Genomic DNA, 21,594 nt, shown 5'->3' on the forward strand with positions numbered 1-21,594 from the left:
ATATGGATGATGATAATACTTTATTGGATTTCATTAAAGGATTCGTGGGCGGTACTATGCAGTCATATGAAACAGTAAACGATGAGTAAAGTACTTTCAACATACAACTTAACTTAACCTTAACTTAACCACTTAATTTATTGCCTTATTTGTTTGTTGGACTTGGGAAACTTAATGGAGGCAAATACTGGGGAAACTGAGAGCGTTTTCTTTCTTAACATAAGATCACTTAGATTACATCATGACCAGCTTTTTGTTTTGGTTGATTCACTCAAGAAAAAATATTTACTTATAGCTTTATGCGAAACATGGTTGACAGAAAATGATTGTTTGGAAATGTTCAGTTGGATGGTTATCAGAAAGGAGTTTTTACAAATAGGGAAAAAGGGGTGGTGGTGTAGCTTTTTTTTGTAAAAACTGTAGTTGAATTTGTTCTTCAAGATCTGAAATCAGATTTGGAATATCTAGCTATAACTATTTGCAGCAATTTAACTAAGTTTAATAATATTTACGTTGTCTACAGACCACCTGATCACACGTGTCTAAAATTTTTGGAAAGTCTGGATACTCTGTTGAATGAACTTCGATTTTTAAAAGGAACACCTATAATCGTGGGAGATTTCAATATTTACATATTTTCGAGTGATAAGAAATCAGAAGTTTACAGTTATAAATTGCTTCTGAAATCTTTTAACTTGGATGTTTTCTTGAGTGAACCAACCAGAGTCACTAAAAATAGTGCAACCTGCATTGATCATTGGATTTCAGGAGATTTTTTCCAGTAACAGTAGTTAAATCAACAATTAGTGACCACTATGCATTGTTTGGTGAATTGCCATTTACTATCGCTAAGGTTGCTAAAACTGTTTCTTATGCCAGAAATATTAAAGTACTGAATCGTGACGACAACGTAATTAAACTACTATTTCTGCTACATATCGAATTGGAAAAATTGATCGTAAATAATTCCGTGAATTTTAAAATTCCGTTTTTAATTCGGTCAACGATCAATGTTTTTGATAGGTTTTGCACTTCTTAATTAGTTGATATCAAAAAATATTGGAAAAAAACTTGGATAACCAAAAATGTTAAAAAACTGTGCAAAAACAGAGATACTGCGCATAAAAGAATGATTACTTTTCCCAATAATGAAACTAAAAGAAAGTTCAAACAATTGAGGAATGAAACCAAAAAAGAAATTGCGATAGAAAAGCGAAAGTTTTATGACAATGAGTTGGGTAACTCTAATGACTCAAAAAGAATGTTTCAAGTTTTTAATAAGTTTTGTGGAAAAAAGAAATTTAGTTCAAATAAGTTAGAGGTGAATGATTAATTTTTTTGTAGCCATTGGACCTCAACTTTCAAAAAAAAATTGGGGATTTCAAATATGTTGATAGAATCTCTCGCAATTGCGAGACTTTTGTTTTCTTACCCACTGACATTGACGAAATGGCAACAGTTATTAAGAATTTTAAAAACAAACATTCGACTGGTCATGAAGGGTTGAGTAATATGATGGTTAAACTTTGTGTACCAGTCATTATGAAGCTCATGGTTGTTTGCTTTAATGAAATGTTCATCGAAGAGACTTTTCCTGATATTTGCAAAATTGCGAACGTAATTGTTTTCTTCAAAAGTGGAAGTGACATTGATTTTAATAGTTACCGGACAATTAGCAAATTTTTTGAAAAACTTATTCACCGACGAATGATAAAATTTTTACAGAAATTCAAAATACTTTGTCCTGAACAATTTGGGTTCAGACCAAAGCACTCATGTGTACATGCAATTACACGGATAACTGAATATATGCGCATAGTTTTGGAGCAAAAAGATTATGGAATGACCTTCTTTCTGGATTTTAAAAAGGCATTTGACACTGTTGACCATGATATTTTAATCATTAATTTAGAAAAATATGGATTTCGTGGAAAAATTTTTAAATTTGCTACAAAACTATTTAACTAACAGGGTACAATATGTGACTGATGGTACCATAAATTCGTCTTTAGAAAAAATAATTTGTGGTGTGCCCCAGGGCTTAGTTTTGGGCCTTTAATGTTTTTGATATAAATCAATGATATTTCAATTTTGAATGAAGTAACTGAAATAAGTCTTTTTGCTGATGACACTGCAATTGTAGGTTCTGGAAAAATACCAATGTTTATAAAAGAAATCAGCAAAGATATCCAGAACTTTAATGACTGATGCAATGTCAACAAGCTATCGATTAATACGGACAAGAGTAAACTAATGGCTTTTGGAAAAGACCTATCGGATTCCAAAATTTCATTTGCTGGCCAGACTATGGAAAATATGGATAGTTTTAAATATTTGGGCATCGAAGTTGACAAAAAACTGAATTTTAATAATCAAACGGAAAAAATTGGCAAAAAAGATGTCGAAATTCACTGGTGTTTTGTACCGAGGAAGATCATGCTTCTCTAAACAGTCATTACTTAAGTTTTACTCGGCATACGTGATTCTGATAATTTCCTATGGCTTCATAGCGTACGGATGATGTACTTCGAAAACAAATTTTGATAAAATTTTCTTGATACAGAAAAAAATTATAAGAACCATTTTTTTCTTCGTAAGTATGATCATGCAGCAAAATGTGTATGAAATGTTCATCAGCCAATTGTTCTGAGGCAATGTTTCAGTTCTTAGATGTGTCCTTCTTGAACTTTTTAAATCTTCAATCAAGAAAAATGGGTAGACTCACGCGCACGGGGTAGTTTAGGATGTTTGTCACTACCTTTAAGAAAAACAAAGTTAGCTCAAAATTCGATGTTCTACAAAACTCTGAAATTTTTCAACTTTTTTGATGTCAAAAGATTTGTTACCCCTCAATCTTAATATTCTGACAAGCAAAAGAAAGATTTTTTCGTCAAACTTAAAAATATATACCTGAATGACAACCGATTGCTTGTTGACATGCTAATAGGATGATTATTTGTGGAATCCAAAGGTGCAACTTTAATAACTCTGTTTTTGCCGTCACTTATTTACCTAGGTTTCCCTCGGGTTACTGCCAGTTGGGCTGTACTGCCCGTACAGTATTTGATGCAGTTTATTAGTTCATTAATGTTCTCTAAACTGTATCGAAATTCAAATTCAAATGGTTAATAATTTTTGCCTAAAAGTTTCATGTGCATATTTAATGATTTAGTTGCGACAGTCTGAAGAAATAAGTAAGAATTGAATTTGTGTTAAGTGAAAAGCTGTAAAAAGTCATTATGATTGTAGTTAAAATATTGGGCACTGGTTGAACAGCAATCTGGGAATCTCCGTAGCGTTAGATGTTATTTGATCATATCTAAATGAACTACCAAACAAATAAATAGCGTGCCTTGTTGCTGAGCAAAAAACAAAAAGTTTCTCGACGACAGTTGTTTTTGTTTTGCATTTCTAAATCAACAGTGCAAAGGGCCTTCAAATAAAACTACACTCCGCAAAAGAAAAGAATGAATTAAGGAACCTGAATTCGCTGTGAAACCCCGTGCGTCAAAATTTCTCCCTATTCTGAGTTATGGGATCAAAGATTATGCGAGTAAAGGACTGAAAGTAAAGAACATTCAAGTTCTGCGTTGTCCAGGACTACTTCGCTGAAGGCAACATGATACGCCTTTAAAAAAAGTGAGAGAAAAAAGATAAAGGGTAGAGACAGTAATAGCTGAATGGCTGGATCTAACTGCTACGATGATTGAATCTTCCTTTTTACGCTTGCGATTAGTGAGCGTTATCAAATTTGAATACAGACTTTTTTCGGGTGAAAAATTGTTTAACAGAACCACTTGTGTCAGTTGGTATCTTGGTTCAGAATGAGTTCAAATTGCTTACATTTTACGGCATACTTGGTCTTGAGGTAACGAATACACGGCTGTTTTCAAGTTCCCCTTTTGATTTTTCTGAAATTCGTAATATAAAAGTCTACTTAAACTGACTTTTGATGTTTACACACCAATGCTTGTGTTATAGTATGAACTACATATTTTTTTCCAACCTAAGTCGCAAATATTGTAGCGACGCTAATTTTGTTGCGGCTAAATGTGTTCATTTTGAAAGTGTTCAGTTTGATCAATAACCAGCTATTAAGTACAGACAATGCTAAGGATATTAAAACAGACTATTTAATTACAAATTTCTGTTTGATAAAAAAAGGTATTATGACAATGTATGGGATCGGTTTTTTTAGACGCTTTGAAAAATTTTCGTTTTCTCAAAAACTGCTCTACCGAATTTCAAAAGAGTGGTACTAATGGCGAGTCCGGCCACTCCCCTGTTTGCCTGCATACTCACTTAGTCTCTTTCTACCCTACCCCACTTTCTGCAGCCTTCGAAAAAATGTTTGGTGGAATTTTTGAACCCATTTTTCTAGATTTTGTTTGTATTTTCACGAAAACGACACACAAAATCTAAGATATTGGGGTTAATGGATAGAACAAGTCAAGTGAACCTCCCCTGTATAAACGGCTGCGCCCAAATTTTGTTACACAAAATGTTATGGCCCTCAAAACATTCAGTTGTCTGAGATTTTAGTTTCAACGGAACGGATGGGTTTTGGAGAGCTCCCCTGCTTTAGTGGTTACGCTCAAAGTTTTTCTATTTCGATTTTTCTCTAAAACTACACTTTCAAATCTAAGTTTTGGTTTCAATGAGTAGAATTGGTTTTGGGAAGCTCCGCTGTATAAATGATTTTGCTTCAATTTTTTTAACACAAAGTTATGACCCTCCGAATAGTACTATTTTCGATTTTTTGACAGTTTTTTCAAAGTTGACTTCTCTCGAAAAGTACCCTCTCAATTCTTAGAATTTGGCTTCCATAAGTAGAAGGGGCTGTGAGAAGCTCTCCTGCAAAAGCGGTTACGACCAGGTTTTTTACACAAAAAGTTATGACCCTCGGACCTCGGAAAAGTCGAATTTTTGACTGTTTCTTAAACGTTTTTGTTTTTCTCAAAAACTACCCTCCCGAATCTGAGATCTTGCTTTCAATGAAGAGAGAAAGGGCTCTCTGTGTAAGCACTCACGTTCAATTTTCCTCACACAAAAAAGTTATGGGCTTTAGAAAAAACAATGTTTTGATTTCTTAACCGTTTTAAATTTTTGACTTCTCGAAAACAACTCAATCTGATATCAAATGTTAAATCAAGGCAACAGGTTGTAAGAAGCCTCCGTGCATAACTGCTTAAAATTTGAGCAAGAAACAGGTTTCTTGGACAAATTCAAAAATATCACACAGGCACCTTCAGCTTTAGCTGGGCCTCTGGTAGTTTTTTTTAGTTTTAAGGTATCAGGGATATGTAGTGTAAAGGTAGGGAAGGAGATCCGCCACAAAATAAGAAGGTGCGAACTTGGGCAGTGTCGGATGTTTTTATGAATTTTTTCGTATACTGGTTAAAATGCGTCCGCTCTATATATTGAGGCATGTTAGTTATTATTTTTTTTTTCAAACTGACGGGTTCTGCTAATGCGTCATAATTGGGTTGCGTCACTTAGCAATTATGTAGACTCATAATTGGCGTGCGTCACTTGAGAAATTTTGTTGACTCAAAGCTTTACTCATTCAGTTTTCAGGTTTTCCCAGTTGCTTTATCGGTGATGTTTTTGCTTGAGTATGAGAAATGCATCTTTGCCTCTGTGTAGTAACGTGTCCTTTTGTTTTCTTGCAGTAAAGAAGAAAAGAATAAATCCATAAGCTAAATTTTGCTTTCAATAATAGAAGTATAAATGGCGCAAAGAAACGTGAATTTCATCCAGTTTCGAAAAGAATCAATTTCATAGAATTTTCTAGAGAACTAGAAAATTTAATTATTGGACCAATTTCTACTGATTGGGTTAGTTGTATGAAAAATTTTTTATTATAGAGAAAATTAAAAGTTTTAAGCGTGATATAATTTTTTCTTGACAATCAAAAGCTGAAAATGATTGAAAATTTTTTTTTGCGATTATTGACTTTTTTAATATCTCACTTGGCTGTTCTTTTTTTTGTCTCATCTGTTATTTTTAAGTCCTTTGATCGTATGTCAATTTTCCCAGTTAAGCCGGACATTTTCGTTCAAAGTTTCGTGAATGACAAAGAGACGAGTCTGATCCAGACAGTGAGCTTAATAGGCAATTATGAAACAAAGTGAGGCAAACAAAGTAGAAGCAACGCACCCAATTAGTTGAAAATGGTTAGCCGAACAACTAACTGTGTCCCACCAGAACGTCTTCATTTTGTTTGTTTAGCTCGCTATTGAGGATACTATCTAGATCAGACCCGTCTCTTTGTCCTTCACCTAAAGTTTATCGCATACTTTGAGGAACATTTTTCTGTCAATTTGAGATATCAATTTCCTGCGCTTATGTGCAAAAGATATTCAATATGCGATGATTTTTGTAAATTTTTGAAGGTTAAGAAGTTGGAATTTGTGAATGTGCCGGGCTTAACCATGCGCAATTTTATTCACTTACGATGATGCTTACTGCGTAAGCCAGACTTATTTGAAAGTGCTCAAATAATCTTTCCAAAACGTATCGAGGCAGGTCAATTGGTCCTTGTTTTTCCCTAGTAGACTAAATATTGAAGGAAATTATTGTTTCATTTTCATGAGTGTCCATTTTTATACAACGGGTTTGCGTATTCTTCACTTGAAGTTTCTGTTGCATCTTGAGCTGATCTGTCACACGATGATCCAAATGAAGTCAAGTGTTCCGGGTGGGCATGAAGAAACACTATCACTCTAAATAACCCCAATTGCAGTATTTTTATTATGATTTGGTATAATGACACCTTACAGAAACTTCCGAAAGCAGACATCACGTGTCTAAAGATGATCTCCCAGACTGGGCTTTTTAGGATGATGCTTTCTAAAAAATTATCTATTTTTCAAACTGGTTCCAAACTGTTTTTTTTAAGATGATTTACAAAAAAAATATTTTGATAAATGTGGACCTATAATAGAAACTATTTATATGGATCAGTATTTATATGATTATTTGTGAATGGATATCCTGTAACATTAACCAATGCTTTAATTTTCGGTTTATTTGGGGAAAAGTTTTTGTCCAAACATCATACTACGAAATTGTGCAAGCAGATTGTTGCTTTGTTCTGGTGCATGACCATGGTGAACTTTCATTCACTCAAGATCATACAATATCAAGTGTGATATTATTTTAAAATCGTTTTAACGGCAATTAACAGAAAAACGTGCTTTAGAAAACTCTTCAAGCCTTCGATTTTTAGGCTTCAGAAACTGCTGCAAAGCTCTTTACGCTTGCGATTAGCAAGCGTCATCAAACCGGAAGATAGTCGTTTTTTCGCGTTAACAACTTTTTTTAACATAATCAATTGTATCTTGGCTTATAATGAATTCAAACTTCAATGCGTTCCCGGCCAACTTAACCTGGAGGTAAAGAACATGCAGGGAATGGCAAAGGTCCTGGGTTCATATCTGCCCAGGACCTTTTTTTTTTCAAACGAAAAATGTTCTGCTTCAAATAAAAATGTCGGTCAATTATTTCTCTGCTTATCTGCTGTGGGCTTAGTCTCAGAGTGGCTTCGTCTTTGCTGCGTGCTTTTTTAATACTGCTTTTAGTGTTTTATTAGTCTTATAGTTTGTAATTTTGTTTACCTTCACTTCGTATTTCCTTCTTTGTTTTTTTTGTTTCGCTTTAAAAAATTCTTGTTACAATCTTGTCTAAGTTGTCACATTTTGGAGTCGTTTTTTTTGCTGCTAGCTTTTTAAATATGGCTTTTAGTGTTTTATATATTCTTATAATTTGTATTTTGTTTACTTTGGTTTCGTATTTCCTTCTGTTTTTTTTTTTGTTTCGCTGAAAAAAATTCTTTGGCCCGAAACATTTCGGCCTATTTTTTATCGGCTTATTGACCTAAATTTGGGTAGTTGCAAGTAAAGTACAATTTTAACACTACTCATCGCATTTTTCAAGCTGGTTGTATGTTTACCAATCGGTCTGTTGATTTTTTTTCGTTAATGAAAATTACTTCCAAATTTAGTGGAAAAATTTTAGTTTTTGCTCAGAAACCTTTTTGAGTTTCAAAGAAAAGGTACCAATTGAAAGACCGCTTACTCATCTGTGAGCCTGCATACTCGCCTAGAGTTTCTTTTTACTTGACCCCTCTGTCTACAGCCTTCGAGAAAGTCTGTGGGGAAATATTTGAGACATATTTCAATTTTTCCGTTTTCTCAAATAACCCCTCTCAAATTTTAGTTTTTAGTTTGAATGAATAAAAAAGTTTTGAAAAGTTCTATACATGAGCCGTTACGCCTAATTCTTGTTTGCACATAAATTTATTGGCCCCGGAATCGTCAAATTTTTGAATTTTGACCGTTATGTGAATCTTTTGACTTCTAGAAAACTAACCTCTCAAATATGCTTTTGTCATTTTATTGGAAATAACGCCCCAGCTCCCCAGCTTCAGTGGCCGGTCACAAGATTTTTTACACAAAAAGTTATCGCCATTTTTTGATTTTTGGAGAGTTTTTTTTAACTGTTTGTATATTCTCGAGAACTACTCTGCCATATCTGAGATTTTTGGTTCAGGTCAAGTAACGGGTTATGGGGAAACTAATTTGTTTATGCGACTATGCCCAAATTTTTCTGACACTAAAACCTATGGCCTCCGAGAATTTTGAATTTATCCACCATGTTTTAAAAAAGTTTTGACTTTTATCGAGAAGTACCCTCCCGAATTTGAGATCTTGGGTTCAATTGAAACAACAGTTTGCGCAAATGTTTTTTGCATAAGCGATTACGCCTTTTTTCACGCAAAAAACTAAGATTCTCGAAAATTATTTTAATTTGTTAACCGTTTATTGGAATTTTCTCGCTAACTATTCTGCCAAATCTGATATCATTGATAAATCGAAACAACATGTAGTTGAAAGTCTACTTTTATAATTAGCTATGCCCAGTTTGTGTAAGAAAAATTTATGGCCCTCAAACAAGTCAAAAATTTGAAACTTCGGTAGTTTTTTGGAAACTTTTTTACTCTACGCGAAAACTACCTTGCCAATTGTCAGGTTGTGTTCAATCGAGAAACCCGGTTTTGGGAATCATATCTGCTTATGTTGGCACAACCTGCTTTTTGCAGAAAAATTGACGGATTTTGGAAGGTCGTTTCTTTGTTTTTTTTTTTTTAGAATTTTGACTGTTTTTTAGAACCTTACTGACTTTTTTTAAATTTACGCAATCAAATCTCTAATGAAAAAATCAATTGAAAGAACCGGTTGCAATAATTGTTCATGCAGAAGGGGCGACTCTTTATTTTTTGTAACCGAAATTGTTATCTTCTTATTTCTTTGTCAAATTGATTATCTCAAAACTTTTTCATTCTTTTCAATAATTTTACTAGAGAAACAACTAAGTTTTTTAGCAAAGTCCAATTTTTGAAATCAAATTTTTCGTGCCGCCTGAGTATAGCAATTTCATTCAATATCAAACACGTACATCAAGGTTTAACTGAGACCCTAGTTGTTTTGTATCGAGATAAAGGAAATTTTTTTCCACCTTTGTTTTTTGTTTATAATGTATCTTTTATAATGTATTTTTGTTTATAATGTATCGTTTATAATGTATCGTATAATGAGTGGTGCGAAACTCTGCTTCGTCTGTGTTCATAAGTTAATTGGTCCAACCAAAAAACAAAGGGCTAATTTTTTTAAAAGTGCGGACTGATTTCTTTTTTGAGCTCGGCTCTTTTCCTTCCATTATTTTGAATTCGATTTGGATTTTTATTGAGCATATCTATTTATTCACGTTCTGCTGAGTCCTTTAAAAAATCTTTTTCTAATTTACCTCTCTTCTGGGAAATCAGGTAGCTCAATTTTCGCACTCTCCTTGATCATATTAATCAGCAGAGATGAATTGTATTCAGAGAAGAGAATTGATTTGGACTGAGCTGTTATCTCCACCAGAAGAACTGGCTCCTGGTTTAGTTTGAGATTCATGTACACGCCAGAGTTCAAAGTTACCAAAACATGCTAAAACGAAAAAAAAACAGTTCTTCAATTACTATATTTATCGATTATTAATTAATTCTTCTTTTAAATCTAATGAGAGTTCCCTCATAAATTGCCCAATAAAAATTCCACCAATGAGATGAATTACTGTTGAGGTTCAGTTTTCGACAGCTAATTTTCTTAAAGTATGTTTTTGTATATTCATCAGCCCTATAGGTCCATAAAAACATGCAATATTTTTTCACCTCTTCTGGAATTTCGAACAACACCTGCAAAGCGTGAACAATCCGTTTGTTCGTCTCGTCTTGTTTATACTCCAGATGGTACGCTGGAATATTAGTTGTAATCTTCACTAATGCCATTAAAACTGATAGTGATTACAACTGTCAACAAACCTATAAACTAGATAATAATAATTTAGTATATCGTGAATCAGTCAATGGAACAAGTTGCTTTGTAAACGTTTTGGCGATATAATACAAACGTTTTTCAGATAAAAAAAGTCCGTTTAATGTTTTGAGCATTTTTTTGCATTTGAGTTATTATTCGAAGATACAATTTTCATTGAGTTAAAATTATATTTGTTGTAGGAATCTAATTGTGTGCAAGAAGTTTATGAATCGGAACCAATATATAGTAACATATGTGAACGGACGAACTCAACCATAGCCATGGTTTAAAAAAACATATAAAAATAGCAAATACGAAGCAGGATAGAACTGGTGGCAGAGATTTTTCTAAAATCACGACTGAATGTGCTCTAATCTGATATTCCTGTTTGATAAAACAGGTGTTATGAAAAGGTATGGGTTTGGTTTTGTAAGCGACATTTTTTAAGACGCTTTCGATGATTTTTTCAATTTTCGCAAAACTTTAAAAATTTTTTTGTCAAAATCTATAAACCGATGTTTTAAAAGAGTAATACAGAAAGAAAGACTAACTTCAACACTAAGTTCAAGCTTACTCCATTAGTATTTTTTTTTACCTCACTCCACTTTCTCCAGCTTTTGGGATTTTCAATGAAGAAAATGCTTGACCCTAATTTGAATAAAACTTTTAGGTTATCTTAAAAACTGCCATACTAAATTTGAGATTAAGTGTTCAATAAAAAAACAGGTAGTGATTTTCTCCACTGCATAAACTGCAACACCATATTATTTTAAGACAAAATGTTAAGACCCTAGAAGTTTTAGAGATTTTGATTGCTTTTGGGAACTCGTTTTTTTGAAAACTACTCTGCCAAAGGAGAGATTGCGGGTTCTTCTAAATAACAGGTGATAGGACTATTCCTTTGATGAACAACAATATTCTATTTTCGAAAGTTTGACCGAATTTGATTTTTTCTCTGAAACTGCGAAAATACCTGAGGTACAGTTTTCAACTAAGAGAGCAAGCTTTGCAAATCTTTTTTGCATTAAGCGCTAGGCTGAAATTATTGAAGGAAGAAAGTTTGCTTTGAAGCTCAGAAAGGGTCAGTTTTTTGACATTTTGATAGCTTTTTGGAAATTTTCTATTTTTTTTAAGAACCACTTCGATAAATTTGAGCTTAAAAGTTTGACCGAAACTACAGGTTGTGCGAACTTCACTATACAAGTGGCTATTCCCAGTTCTTGCGACATAGTTTTATTAGACATTAGTTCTTAATTATAGCCAGGAAAATGTCCCAAAATTTTTTTACTCTATTGAAAACCACCCTCCCGCAACTAAGATTAGATGTTCAACCGAAATAATAGGTATTATGAATGTTCTTTGCATAAGCTGCTAGTCCCTAATTATTGCAGAAAATAAAACACGAGCTTGGAAAAAGTCTTTTTTGTACAAATTTTATTGTTATTGTCTTCTCTTGAAAAGCTTCTCTTGAAAACTACTCTGCCAAATCTGAGATCAATGGTTTAATTGAAAAAACAGATTGTGCAAAAAGTCTCTGCGCAAGCGTCTACTTGCGTCTAGAAAATTAAAATGCAACTTCTATTTCCCGTCACTGTACAATGCCAAATCTCAGATGAAGGGTTCAATTAATCAACCAAGTTTGAATAGACAATTTTGGCGAGGATTGCACTAAAACCTTTTCAAATGGTCAAGATTAGACTCTTGGAACCATTTTTCAGACATCACAAACAACCATCTCATTTCTGAAAGTAAGCAAAAATTGAACAGAGATGTTTCAATCATCTCCCCTGTAAAAGTATTTTTTGTTTGTATTTTTGATAGGGAGTCAATCAAGGACGTAAAAGTCCATTTTAAAACGCTTTGAAGAAGTTTGAAAATTACGGATAACTTTTCGCATCAGTATATTTTCTTTGAGAAAATTATCAGACAAATAACTTAAGCTTTTAACGGGCCTAGTATCACTCGACCTATGCCAATGAATTTTTTGCAGTACCCGATTTTGAGGAGGAAAAAAACATTTAAAAAATAAAAAACATTCGAATCCATACTTCTTCACCAATTTCAGCGGTCGCATTTTATTTGCATTCAGGTTTTTTACATTTACAGTCATGAGAAAAATCAGTTTTTAGTTTCAACCAGCGTTTTATTCTATTTTCATTTAGTGGTGTGACGTTTTAACCATTTTAAGTCTTTCAAAAGAACCTAACTGGATCAATCCACAAGCGGAAGTATTTGTCCAATCAATTACAGCACATTGTACAATTGTTCTATTTGTTGTGAAAATATCCGGGAAAACTTAGACTGCCGTCAAAAAACAGCTGATTTAATATTGAGCATTTCCACGCTGATGATTAAAAATAGTCGAAAAAAACTCCATCAAAAAAGCCTACTTTTATAATTAGCTATGCCCAGTTTGTGTAAGAAAAATTTATGGCCCTCAAACAAGTCAAAAATTTGAAACTTCGGCAGTTTTTTGGAAACTTTTTTACTCTACGCGAAAACTACCTTGCCAATTGTCAGGTTGTGTTCAATCGAGAAACCCGGTTTTGGGAATCATATCTGCTTATGTTGGCACAACCTGCTTTTTGCAGAAAAATTGACGGATTTTGGAAGGTCGTTTCTTTGTTTTTTTTTTTTACAATTTTGACTGTTTTTTAGAACCTTACTGACTTTTTTAAATTTACGCAATCAAATCTCTAATGAAAAAATCAATTGAAAGAACCGGTTGCAATAATTGTTCATGCAGAAGGGGCGACTCTTTATTTTTTGTAACCGAAATTGTTATCTTCTTATTTCTTTGTAAAATTGATTATCTCAAAACTTTTTCATTCTTTTCAATAATTTTACTAGAGAAACAACTAAGTTTTTTTTAGCAAAGTCCAATTTTTGAAATCAAATTTTTCGTGCCGCCTGAGTATAGCAATTTCAATCAATATCAAACACGTACATCAAGGTTTAACTGAGACCCTAGTTGTTTTGTATCGAGATAAAGGAAATTTTTTTCCACCTTTGTTTTTTGTTTATAATGTATCTTTTATAATGTATTTTTGTTTATAATGTATCGTTTATAATGTATCGTATAATGAGTGGTGCAAAACTCTGCTTCGTCTGTGTTCATAAGTTAATTGGTCCAACCAAAAAACAAAGGGCTAATTTTTTTAAAAGTGCGGACTGATTTCTTTTTTGAGCTCGGCTCTTTTCCTTCCATTATTTTGAATTCGATTTGGATTTTTATTGAGCATATCTATTTATTCACGTTCTGCTGAGTCCTTTAAAAAATCTTTTTCTAATTTACCTCTCTTCTGGGAAATCAGGTAGCTCAATTTTCGCACTCTCCTTGATCATATTAATCAGCAGAGATGAATTGTATTCAGAGAAGAGAATTGATTTGGACTGAGCTGTTATCTCCACCAGAAGAACTGGCTCCTGGTTTAGTTTGAGATTCATGTACACGCCAGAGTTCAAAGTTACCAAAACATGCTAAAACGAAAAAAAAAACAGTTCTTCAATTACTATATTTATCGATTATTAATTAATTCTTCTTTTAAATCTAATGAGAGTTCCCTCATAAATTGCCCAATAAAAATTCCACCAATGAGATGAATTACTGTTGAGGTTCAGTTTTCGACAGCTAATTTTCTTAAAGTATGTTTTTGTATATTCATCAGCCCTATAGGTCCATAAAAACATGCAATATTTTTTCACCTCTTCTGGAATTTCGAACAACACCTGCAAAGCGTGAACAATCCGTTTGTTCGTCTCGTCTTGTTTATACTCCAGATGGTACGCTGGAATATTAGTTGTAATCTTCACTAATGCCATTAAAACTGATAGTGATTACAACTGTCAACAAACCTATAAACTAGATAATAATAATTTAGTATATCGTGAATCAGTCAATGGAACAAGTTGCTTTGTAAACGTTTTGGCGATATAATACAAACGTTTTTCAGATAAAAAAAGTCCGTTTAATGTTTTGAGCATTTTTTTTGCATTTGAGTTATTATTCGAAGATACAATTTTCATTGAGTTAAAATTATATTTGTTGTAGGAATCTAATTGTGTGCAAGAAGTTTATGAATCGGAACCAATATATAGTAACATATGTGAACGGACGAACTCAACCATAGCCATGGTTTTAAAAAACATATAAAAATAGCAAATACGAAGCAGGATAGAACTGGTGGCAGAGATTTTTCTAAAATCACGACTGAATGTGCTCTAATCTGATATTCCTGTTTGATAAAACAGGTGTTATGAAAAGGTATGGGTTTGGTTTTGTAAGCGACATTTTTTAAGACGCTTTCGATGATTTTTTCAATTTTCGCAAAACTTTAAATTTTTTTTTGTCAAAATCTATAAACCGATGTTTTAAAAGAGTAATACAGAAAGAAAGACTAACTTCAACACTAAGTTCAAGCTTACTCCATTAGTATTTTTTTTTACCTCACTCCACTTTCTCCAGCTTTTGGGATTTTCAATGAAGAAAATGCTTGACCCTAATTTGAATAAAACTTTTAGGTTATCTTAAAAACTGCCATACTAAATTTGAGATTAAGTGTTCAATAAAAAAACAGGTAGTGATTTTCTCCACTGCATAAACTGCAACACCATATTATTTTAAGACAAAATGTTAAGACCCTAGAAGTTTTAGAGATTTTGATTGCTTTTGGGAACTCGTTTTTTTGAAAACTACTCTGCCAAAGGAGAGATTGCGGGTTCTTCTAAATAACAGGTGATAGGACTATTCCTTTGATGAACAACAATATTCTATTTTCGAAAGTTTGACCGAATTTGATTTTTTCTCTGAAACTGCGAAAATACCTGAGGTGCAGTTTTTAACTAAGAGAGCAAGCTTTGCAAATCTTTTTTGCATTAAGCGCTAGGCTGAAATTATTGAAGGAAGAAAGTTTGCTTTGAAGCTCAGAAAGGGTCAGTTTTTTGACATTTTGATAGCTTTTTGGAAATTTTCTATTTTTTTAAGAACCACTTCGATAAATTTGAGGTTAAAAGTTTGACCGAAACTACAGGTTGTGCGAACTTCACTATACAAGTGGCTATTCCCAGTTCTTGCGACATAGTTTTATTAGACATTAGTTCTTAATTATAGCCAGGAAAATGTCCCAAAATTTTTTTTACTCTATTGAAAACCACCCTCCCGCAACTAAGATTAGATGTTCAACCGAAATAATAGGTATTATGAATGTTCTTTGCATAAGCTGCTAGTCCCTAATTATTGCAGAAAATAAAACACGAGCTTGGAAAAAGTCTTTTTTGTACAAATTTTATTGTTATTGTCTTCTCTTGAAAAGCTTCTCTTGAAAACTACTCTGCCAAATCTGAGATCAATGGTTTAATTGAAAAAACAGATTGTGCAAAAAGTCTCTGCGCAAGCGTCTACTTGCGTCTAGAAAATTAAAATGCAACTTCTATTTCCCGTCACTGTACAATGCCAAATCTCAGATGAAGGGTTCAATTAATCAACCAAGTTTGAATAGACAATTTTGGCGAGGATTGCACTAAAACCTTTTCAAATGGTCAAGATTAGACTCTTGGAACCATTTTTCAGACATCACAAACAACCATCTCATTTCTGAAAGTAAGCAAAAATTGAACAGAGATGTTTCAATCATCTCCCCTGTAAAAGTATTTTTTGTTTGTATTTTTGATAGGGAGTCAATCAAGGACGTAAAAGTCCATTTTAAAACGCTTTGAAGAAGTTTGAAAATTACGGATAACTTTTCGCATCAGTATATTTTCTTTGAGAAAATTATCAGACAAATAACTTAAGCTTTTAACGGGCCTAGTATCACTCGACCTATGCCAATGAATTTTTTGTAGTACCCGATTTTGAGGAGGAAAAAACATTTAAAAAATAAAAAACATTCGAATCCATACTTCTTCACCAATTTCAGCGGTCGCATTTTATTTGCATTCAGGTTTTTTACATTTACAGTCATGAGAAAAATCAGTTTTTAGTTTCAACCAGCGTTTTATTCTATTTTCATTTAGTGGTGTGACGTTTTAACCATTTTAAGTCTTTCAAAAGAACCTAACTGGATCAATCCACAAGCGGAAGTATTTGTCCAATCAATTACAGCACATTGTACAATTGTTCTATTTGTTGTGAAAATATCCGGGAAAACTTAGACTGCCGTCAACAGCTGATTTAATATTGAGCATTTCCACGCTGATGATTAAAAATAGTCGAAAAAAACTCCATCAAAAATTTGGTAACTATACACAATTATGATGAAAAAATTGATAACTGTACACAAGTCTGATAAAAAAATAAATATTAAGTTGCTGGTATACACGCCGAAGACAATCAAATGTCTCTTTAGTCAAAAACAGGAAAACAAGTTCTTTGAATCCGCGCCAAGTATCTTTTTCAGTCCTTTGTCCGCCTTTTTGCTGTTTTGAAAAAGTCAAGATCATTGTATTCCGAAGAAAAATTGGAATGAAAAAACTCAAAACTTTTTGTTCCTTCAACGACCGTGTTTGCACTACAAAAATTTTTATTAATTGGAACACGCTTGACCGGCCAAACTACACTGTCGTAGCAAATGTTTCTATTTTACAATCCAGTAAACCCGGATAAAAAAGTTCATGTTCTTTGTTTTTAAAACTGATCTCAGCATATCTTCCATTTCCGGAGACAGCATCAAAAACGCAAATAAATTCATCGTTCATTGCATGTGGAAAACAAAGTTCTTTTTCTTGTGACGATACTATTGGCCGTTTAAAATTCATAATTTTTAACGAAAAATGGTCACAGTATTTAAATTAATTTACGCAAAAGTTGTTGGGACAATTCAGATGTAGTAATTTAGATAGCTCTCTAAATCTTCAACGGGAACTAACATCATCTTTTGGAAATTTTGCTGCCTTTATTTTCTTCAGTTTCGGGCACATTTCATTGCAATGGAGATATAAAACAATTTTTTTTGAACAGTCGGGAAAAAAGATGTATTAAAATCAAATTAAAATCAATTTCGTTGAGAAATTCAAACAAGTAAGACCCTACTTGACTTATCTACTTGAGAATTATGGCAAAAGCTCGACAACAAGAACAAAGCAGAGTTTTTTTAACTTCAGTGAAGATTTTTTTTTCTCAAAAACAAACTAAAATAATTTTCCATTTTTTCAATCCTTTTTCTTCACTTTTTCATGTTGACATATTTTATTGCAGCTTAGAGCCTCGAAAGTAATTTTAAAAAGGTTGTCATAAATTGAATTTCATTGAAAAGTAGAGTGAGGGGAACTGAGAAGAGCCTGTTCGAGTTAACTACAAAATCATTGTTCAGCTGTTTCCACTAACTTCGTCAGCGTATAAATATTTAGCCGCCGATCTTATGGAACGTGAAAACAAGCAAAAAAACGACACAGGCAGTTCTGGTTGAATATTACAAGTACAAGTTTGGTAGTTTTCGGAATCGGCAGTGAGATCGCAAAATTTGGAGTCTCACGTTTTCCCATCTGCGCCACGGGCCATTGAAACTTTTCTAACACTAGACACAAATGAAGCAGCTAAGGTTGCTAACAAATTTGCTATGCAGAACACTGCCACCAAATGTAATGAACAATAGAGCTATTTGCGGCATTGCAACTCCGACCAGTAGCTAAGGAACCTCATAATCTTCCCTCTGTGCCATGGTCTATTTCTACAAAGCGTGATTACAGCAAATGAGCACTTTTATTTACGTGGTGGTATGGAAAAAAGTAGAGTCACATAACACACTTCTCGGGCTAGCGCGCTGGTAATGAACAACACTTTTTTCAAAACACGCCGAATGAGTAAAAATTGGATCAGTAAGTTATTAATCCAATGGGAAATCTAAAAATTAAAATCCACGTTTAATCTAAATGTCTTGAACACTTTCCATGTTCTTTATTAGATTAGGTTAATTGTCTCGATTAAGGATCATGAACTGAACTTTGAAACCAAAAGCGGCAAAAAGTCTTACTTATACTGATGCAATTTCAGACTTTACTGAAGCATGACTTTTTCTAAAGCATAGCTTAACCTCATTTGCCCTTTTTTATTGATGGCTTGAGGGGTCTTTATTAGATACTGCACTCGTCTAGTAGCAAAAAAGTGTATCCTCCCAAACAGATAATTTCTTTGTTGATGGTGGTAGCTATAAAGTAAAAAATTCGGATCAAATATTCATGAATGCTAGTTGCATCAAAAAGGTAATCAAATTCCTTGCCACTGAACAGGCCCTTTCAATGATCAAGCACTGCCAAAAATGTGGAGAAAAATGAACTCCAAGGCAGCGGGGAAAACGGTTTATCTGATGTTAACATCATCTCAATTAATAAGTATGCTAAGTTAAGTTATATTCGCAGACGTCGCTAAGCAGAACCGTTAACTTCGCATACTTATTAATTGAGATGATGTTAAGATCAGATAAACCGTTTTCCCCGCTGCCTTGGAGTACCATTTTCTCCTTAAATTTTTTCAAGCTTCCAAAAACAGCAAAAATTGACTGGTTCGATAGAAGTAATTATTACCTTTATCCAAACTCTCATAGTTTGCTGTTTTTGAAAGCTTAGAACTCATCATTTTTTAAAATTTCTCGGAAAAACAGCGAAATACAATGATGAATTGATGTATCAACATTTCGATGCATGGATTGACACTTACATAGCTTCATACAATAAACAGAACCCGCTGTATATAAAACAGTAATTTCACTCCTGACTTGCCAAAATCCATGTATTTAATTTAAATGACATTTAAAGCAGCAAAGTTTCGAGCATGGAGCATATAACTTATCACAACATAGCCAAAAAAAGTAGAATAATAATCATTTCATGCCGAAATCGATATAATCGGGTAATTTATTCGGGCATTTATGGCATCGCAATTATCATAAAACCTTTTTAAAACTAACTTCATTTAGATGACTCAATACTAATACATTTTATTTGTTCATCTTCCAGTGAAGCGTTAGTTTTAAAAGTAAGAATCAACAAGAAAATTGTACAAAATTAAAAATGAATCAAGCTTTGCAACATATAATAAATACTCTGCTAAACTAAGTATTTTTCACTGATTCTATTGAAAAAAAAACTTATTGCTGGGGTTGAAAATTTGCATAACTTATATCGGAAAATCTTGACATAACATTTCATTGCAAAAGTAGCTCGAGTTTTTGAAAGTTTCTTTTTATCGCTAAAACTTCTCGCTCCTTTGCTATTGGATCTTTGGAGCCTTTTTCTTTTTGTTGACAAAGTAGACTTTTGGCTTTTTAGTTTTTGTACCAGATTCTTCCGTAAAAAATTTCCGTTTTCCACAAGTTTCTCGATTCAAAAAATGTGTTTAAATTAGTCCATTTTTTCCAGATCGTGTCTTTTGTTTATTTGCACTGCTTCTTCATTCGATCTTCTCGACTGGTTTCGAGGCGAGTATTTGTGAGAATGCATTCTTGACTGCCGGGGGCATTTTGTCTAGGGTCGCCTGAATCTTGGGCTCTACTCCCGCGTAAGCGTCATTCATCGCCTGCTTCACTTTCTTCACCAATTCGCCCACCATTTGATCCACGAAGTGCTAGAAAAAAAGAAATTTGAAAAAAGTTGAATATATCACTAATAAGAAACCAAGTTGTTGTTAATGTTTTTAGCCCCACATTTATTTTTAGCTCCGGATAGCAGCTCTTAATTTGAAACTAGAAATTAAATTCTGAAATAAATCTTAATTATTACCACTATAATATCAAGAAAGAAAAAATTTGATTATAATTTACAAAACTAATTTAAAAAACCCTTCTTGAAAAAATAAACAAAAGGGCAATTAGCTGAATATCGGGTGCGCATAGAAAAGTTGAAATTGAAAAATATTTCGAAAAACAATTAATAGCAACAGTCAAAATTAATTTGCGCTTTTTAAGCATACCAATATACAGACGAAACCATGAAAAACCAAATTCTTCTTATATGCGATAATTACATCTCGCACCTTGTTTTTTCTCAAAGTGGATCTTTTGAATTGTTTACTTTTGATTGTTTATCGAACTTTTTTGCTTTTTGGTTACCTTCAACCCATCTGAAGTTACCATACAATACACGTACCTGATTCTTCTCATACAGGACTGGAACTGTGAACAGACCAACCCAGGCTGAAACAATTTAAGACAGTTCACACTTTCAGTTTCATGTACTATTACAAATCAATGTTTTTACAGAAGCCTTAAATGTGATCGATTTCATCTTCGCTACAAAATTGATAGTGAATGTTTTTAATACAAATGGTTCCATCTTTTTAACCCACTGTGACAATAAGAAACTTTAATGCTACAAGCTGGAAGTTGTGACAGTGCTTATTACGTGAACGATGTAAGCGAAGCGAAATATCAGATGAGGGATTTTTGATACGAGTGGCTCCCTAATCTAACAGCCATGATGACTGATTGGTTGGTTGGTTACTCACTGAGCATAACTAGACTGAGTGCATTGAAGCATGCTCCGATGTAAGTCAGCAGCCACATCATCACTCCGAACTGAAACAAAGAAACAGACAAACTAAATCAAAAACCATCTGTGGAAATTCAGGTTAAGTTTATTTACAAAAAGCTGGGCTGTTTTTACTTATCCCCCAAAATTAAATCCCTATAAATGACTAAGTCATCGTAATACGTAAATGGTCCACGTATTCTTAAGAGCATTTCAAGGTGATTTTTAAAAAGCTTAGAAATTCCATTCAGTTATACAATAAAGTGTCTACATACTTTAGCTGAGTCGAGTATGTTCTCGATGAGTATGATTGCCCTGGCCCTGATCACGAATCGATTGAAGGGATCACACAGAGGCTCCAGTAGAGAGGAGAGTCTAGCCGGCTTCACAGTCAAGTCCAGCTCCAACAGGGCCCTAAATTCACACAGACTGTACTACTTTTCAATTAGCGTTTGAGCGTTTCACCGTGCAGCTCCTTCTTTGACAGTTTTTTTTTGTTCTGCGCGTCTCAATTAAAAGGTTGGTGGTTCGGAGCCGAACATGATCCCAGATCATTAGTAGAGGGTGATTCAATTTACAGCTGAGAAAAATAAACAAAAACTTCATGTTTTTCCTCATCATGGTACAGCAGCGGATCGTCATCAGGATTTTCAATTCTTTAAAACGGTCTCCAAACTTATGTAGAAAGCATTTACATAACTTTAACATATAGAGGTTGGCTAATTCAACTTACCGCCGGAAAAACCATGGATATTAAATACGAAGCCAGAAAATC

At 33.5% G+C, this 21,594-nt stretch overlaps 2 protein-coding genes across 3 annotated transcripts in view; both read right to left on the reverse strand.

Annotated features, from left to right (window-relative positions):
* Positions 1 to 5,973: 5,973 nt before the first annotated feature.
* LOC134853371 (uncharacterized) lies at positions 5,974 to 10,544 on the reverse strand. Its single transcript, XM_063869351.1, has 3 exons — positions 10,217 to 10,544; positions 9,808 to 9,992; positions 5,974 to 6,725 (listed from the first exon to the last, which is right to left on the reverse strand). The coding sequence occupies exons 1-3, from the start codon at positions 10,331 to 10,333 to the stop codon at positions 6,590 to 6,592; spliced, it is 438 nt and encodes a 145-aa protein (XP_063725421.1). The 5' UTR covers positions 10,334 to 10,544; the 3' UTR covers positions 5,974 to 6,589.
* Positions 10,545 to 18,954: 8,410 nt separating this feature from the next.
* The window catches only part of LOC134853372 (reticulon-1-A-like), a 129,543-nt gene continuing 126,903 nt past the window's right edge, over positions 18,955 to 21,594 (reverse strand). For both annotated transcript variants that reach the window (XM_063869352.1, XM_063869353.1), the window contains 4 exons: positions 21,095 to 21,233; positions 20,797 to 20,866; positions 20,439 to 20,485; positions 18,955 to 19,917 (listed from right to left, as the gene is read on the reverse strand). In XM_063869352.1, coding sequence (XP_063725422.1) covers positions 19,744 to 19,917; positions 20,439 to 20,485; positions 20,797 to 20,866; positions 21,095 to 21,233 — 430 coding nt within the window. In that variant the 3' untranslated portion in view covers positions 18,955 to 19,743. The remainder of the gene's footprint in view (positions 19,918 to 20,438; positions 20,486 to 20,796; positions 20,867 to 21,094; positions 21,234 to 21,594) is intronic.

This window comes from Symsagittifera roscoffensis, chromosome 8 (genome assembly GCF_963678635.1).
Source record: "Symsagittifera roscoffensis chromosome 8, txSymRosc1.1, whole genome shotgun sequence".
Taxonomy (NCBI): domain Eukaryota; kingdom Metazoa; phylum Xenacoelomorpha; order Acoela; family Convolutidae; genus Symsagittifera; species Symsagittifera roscoffensis.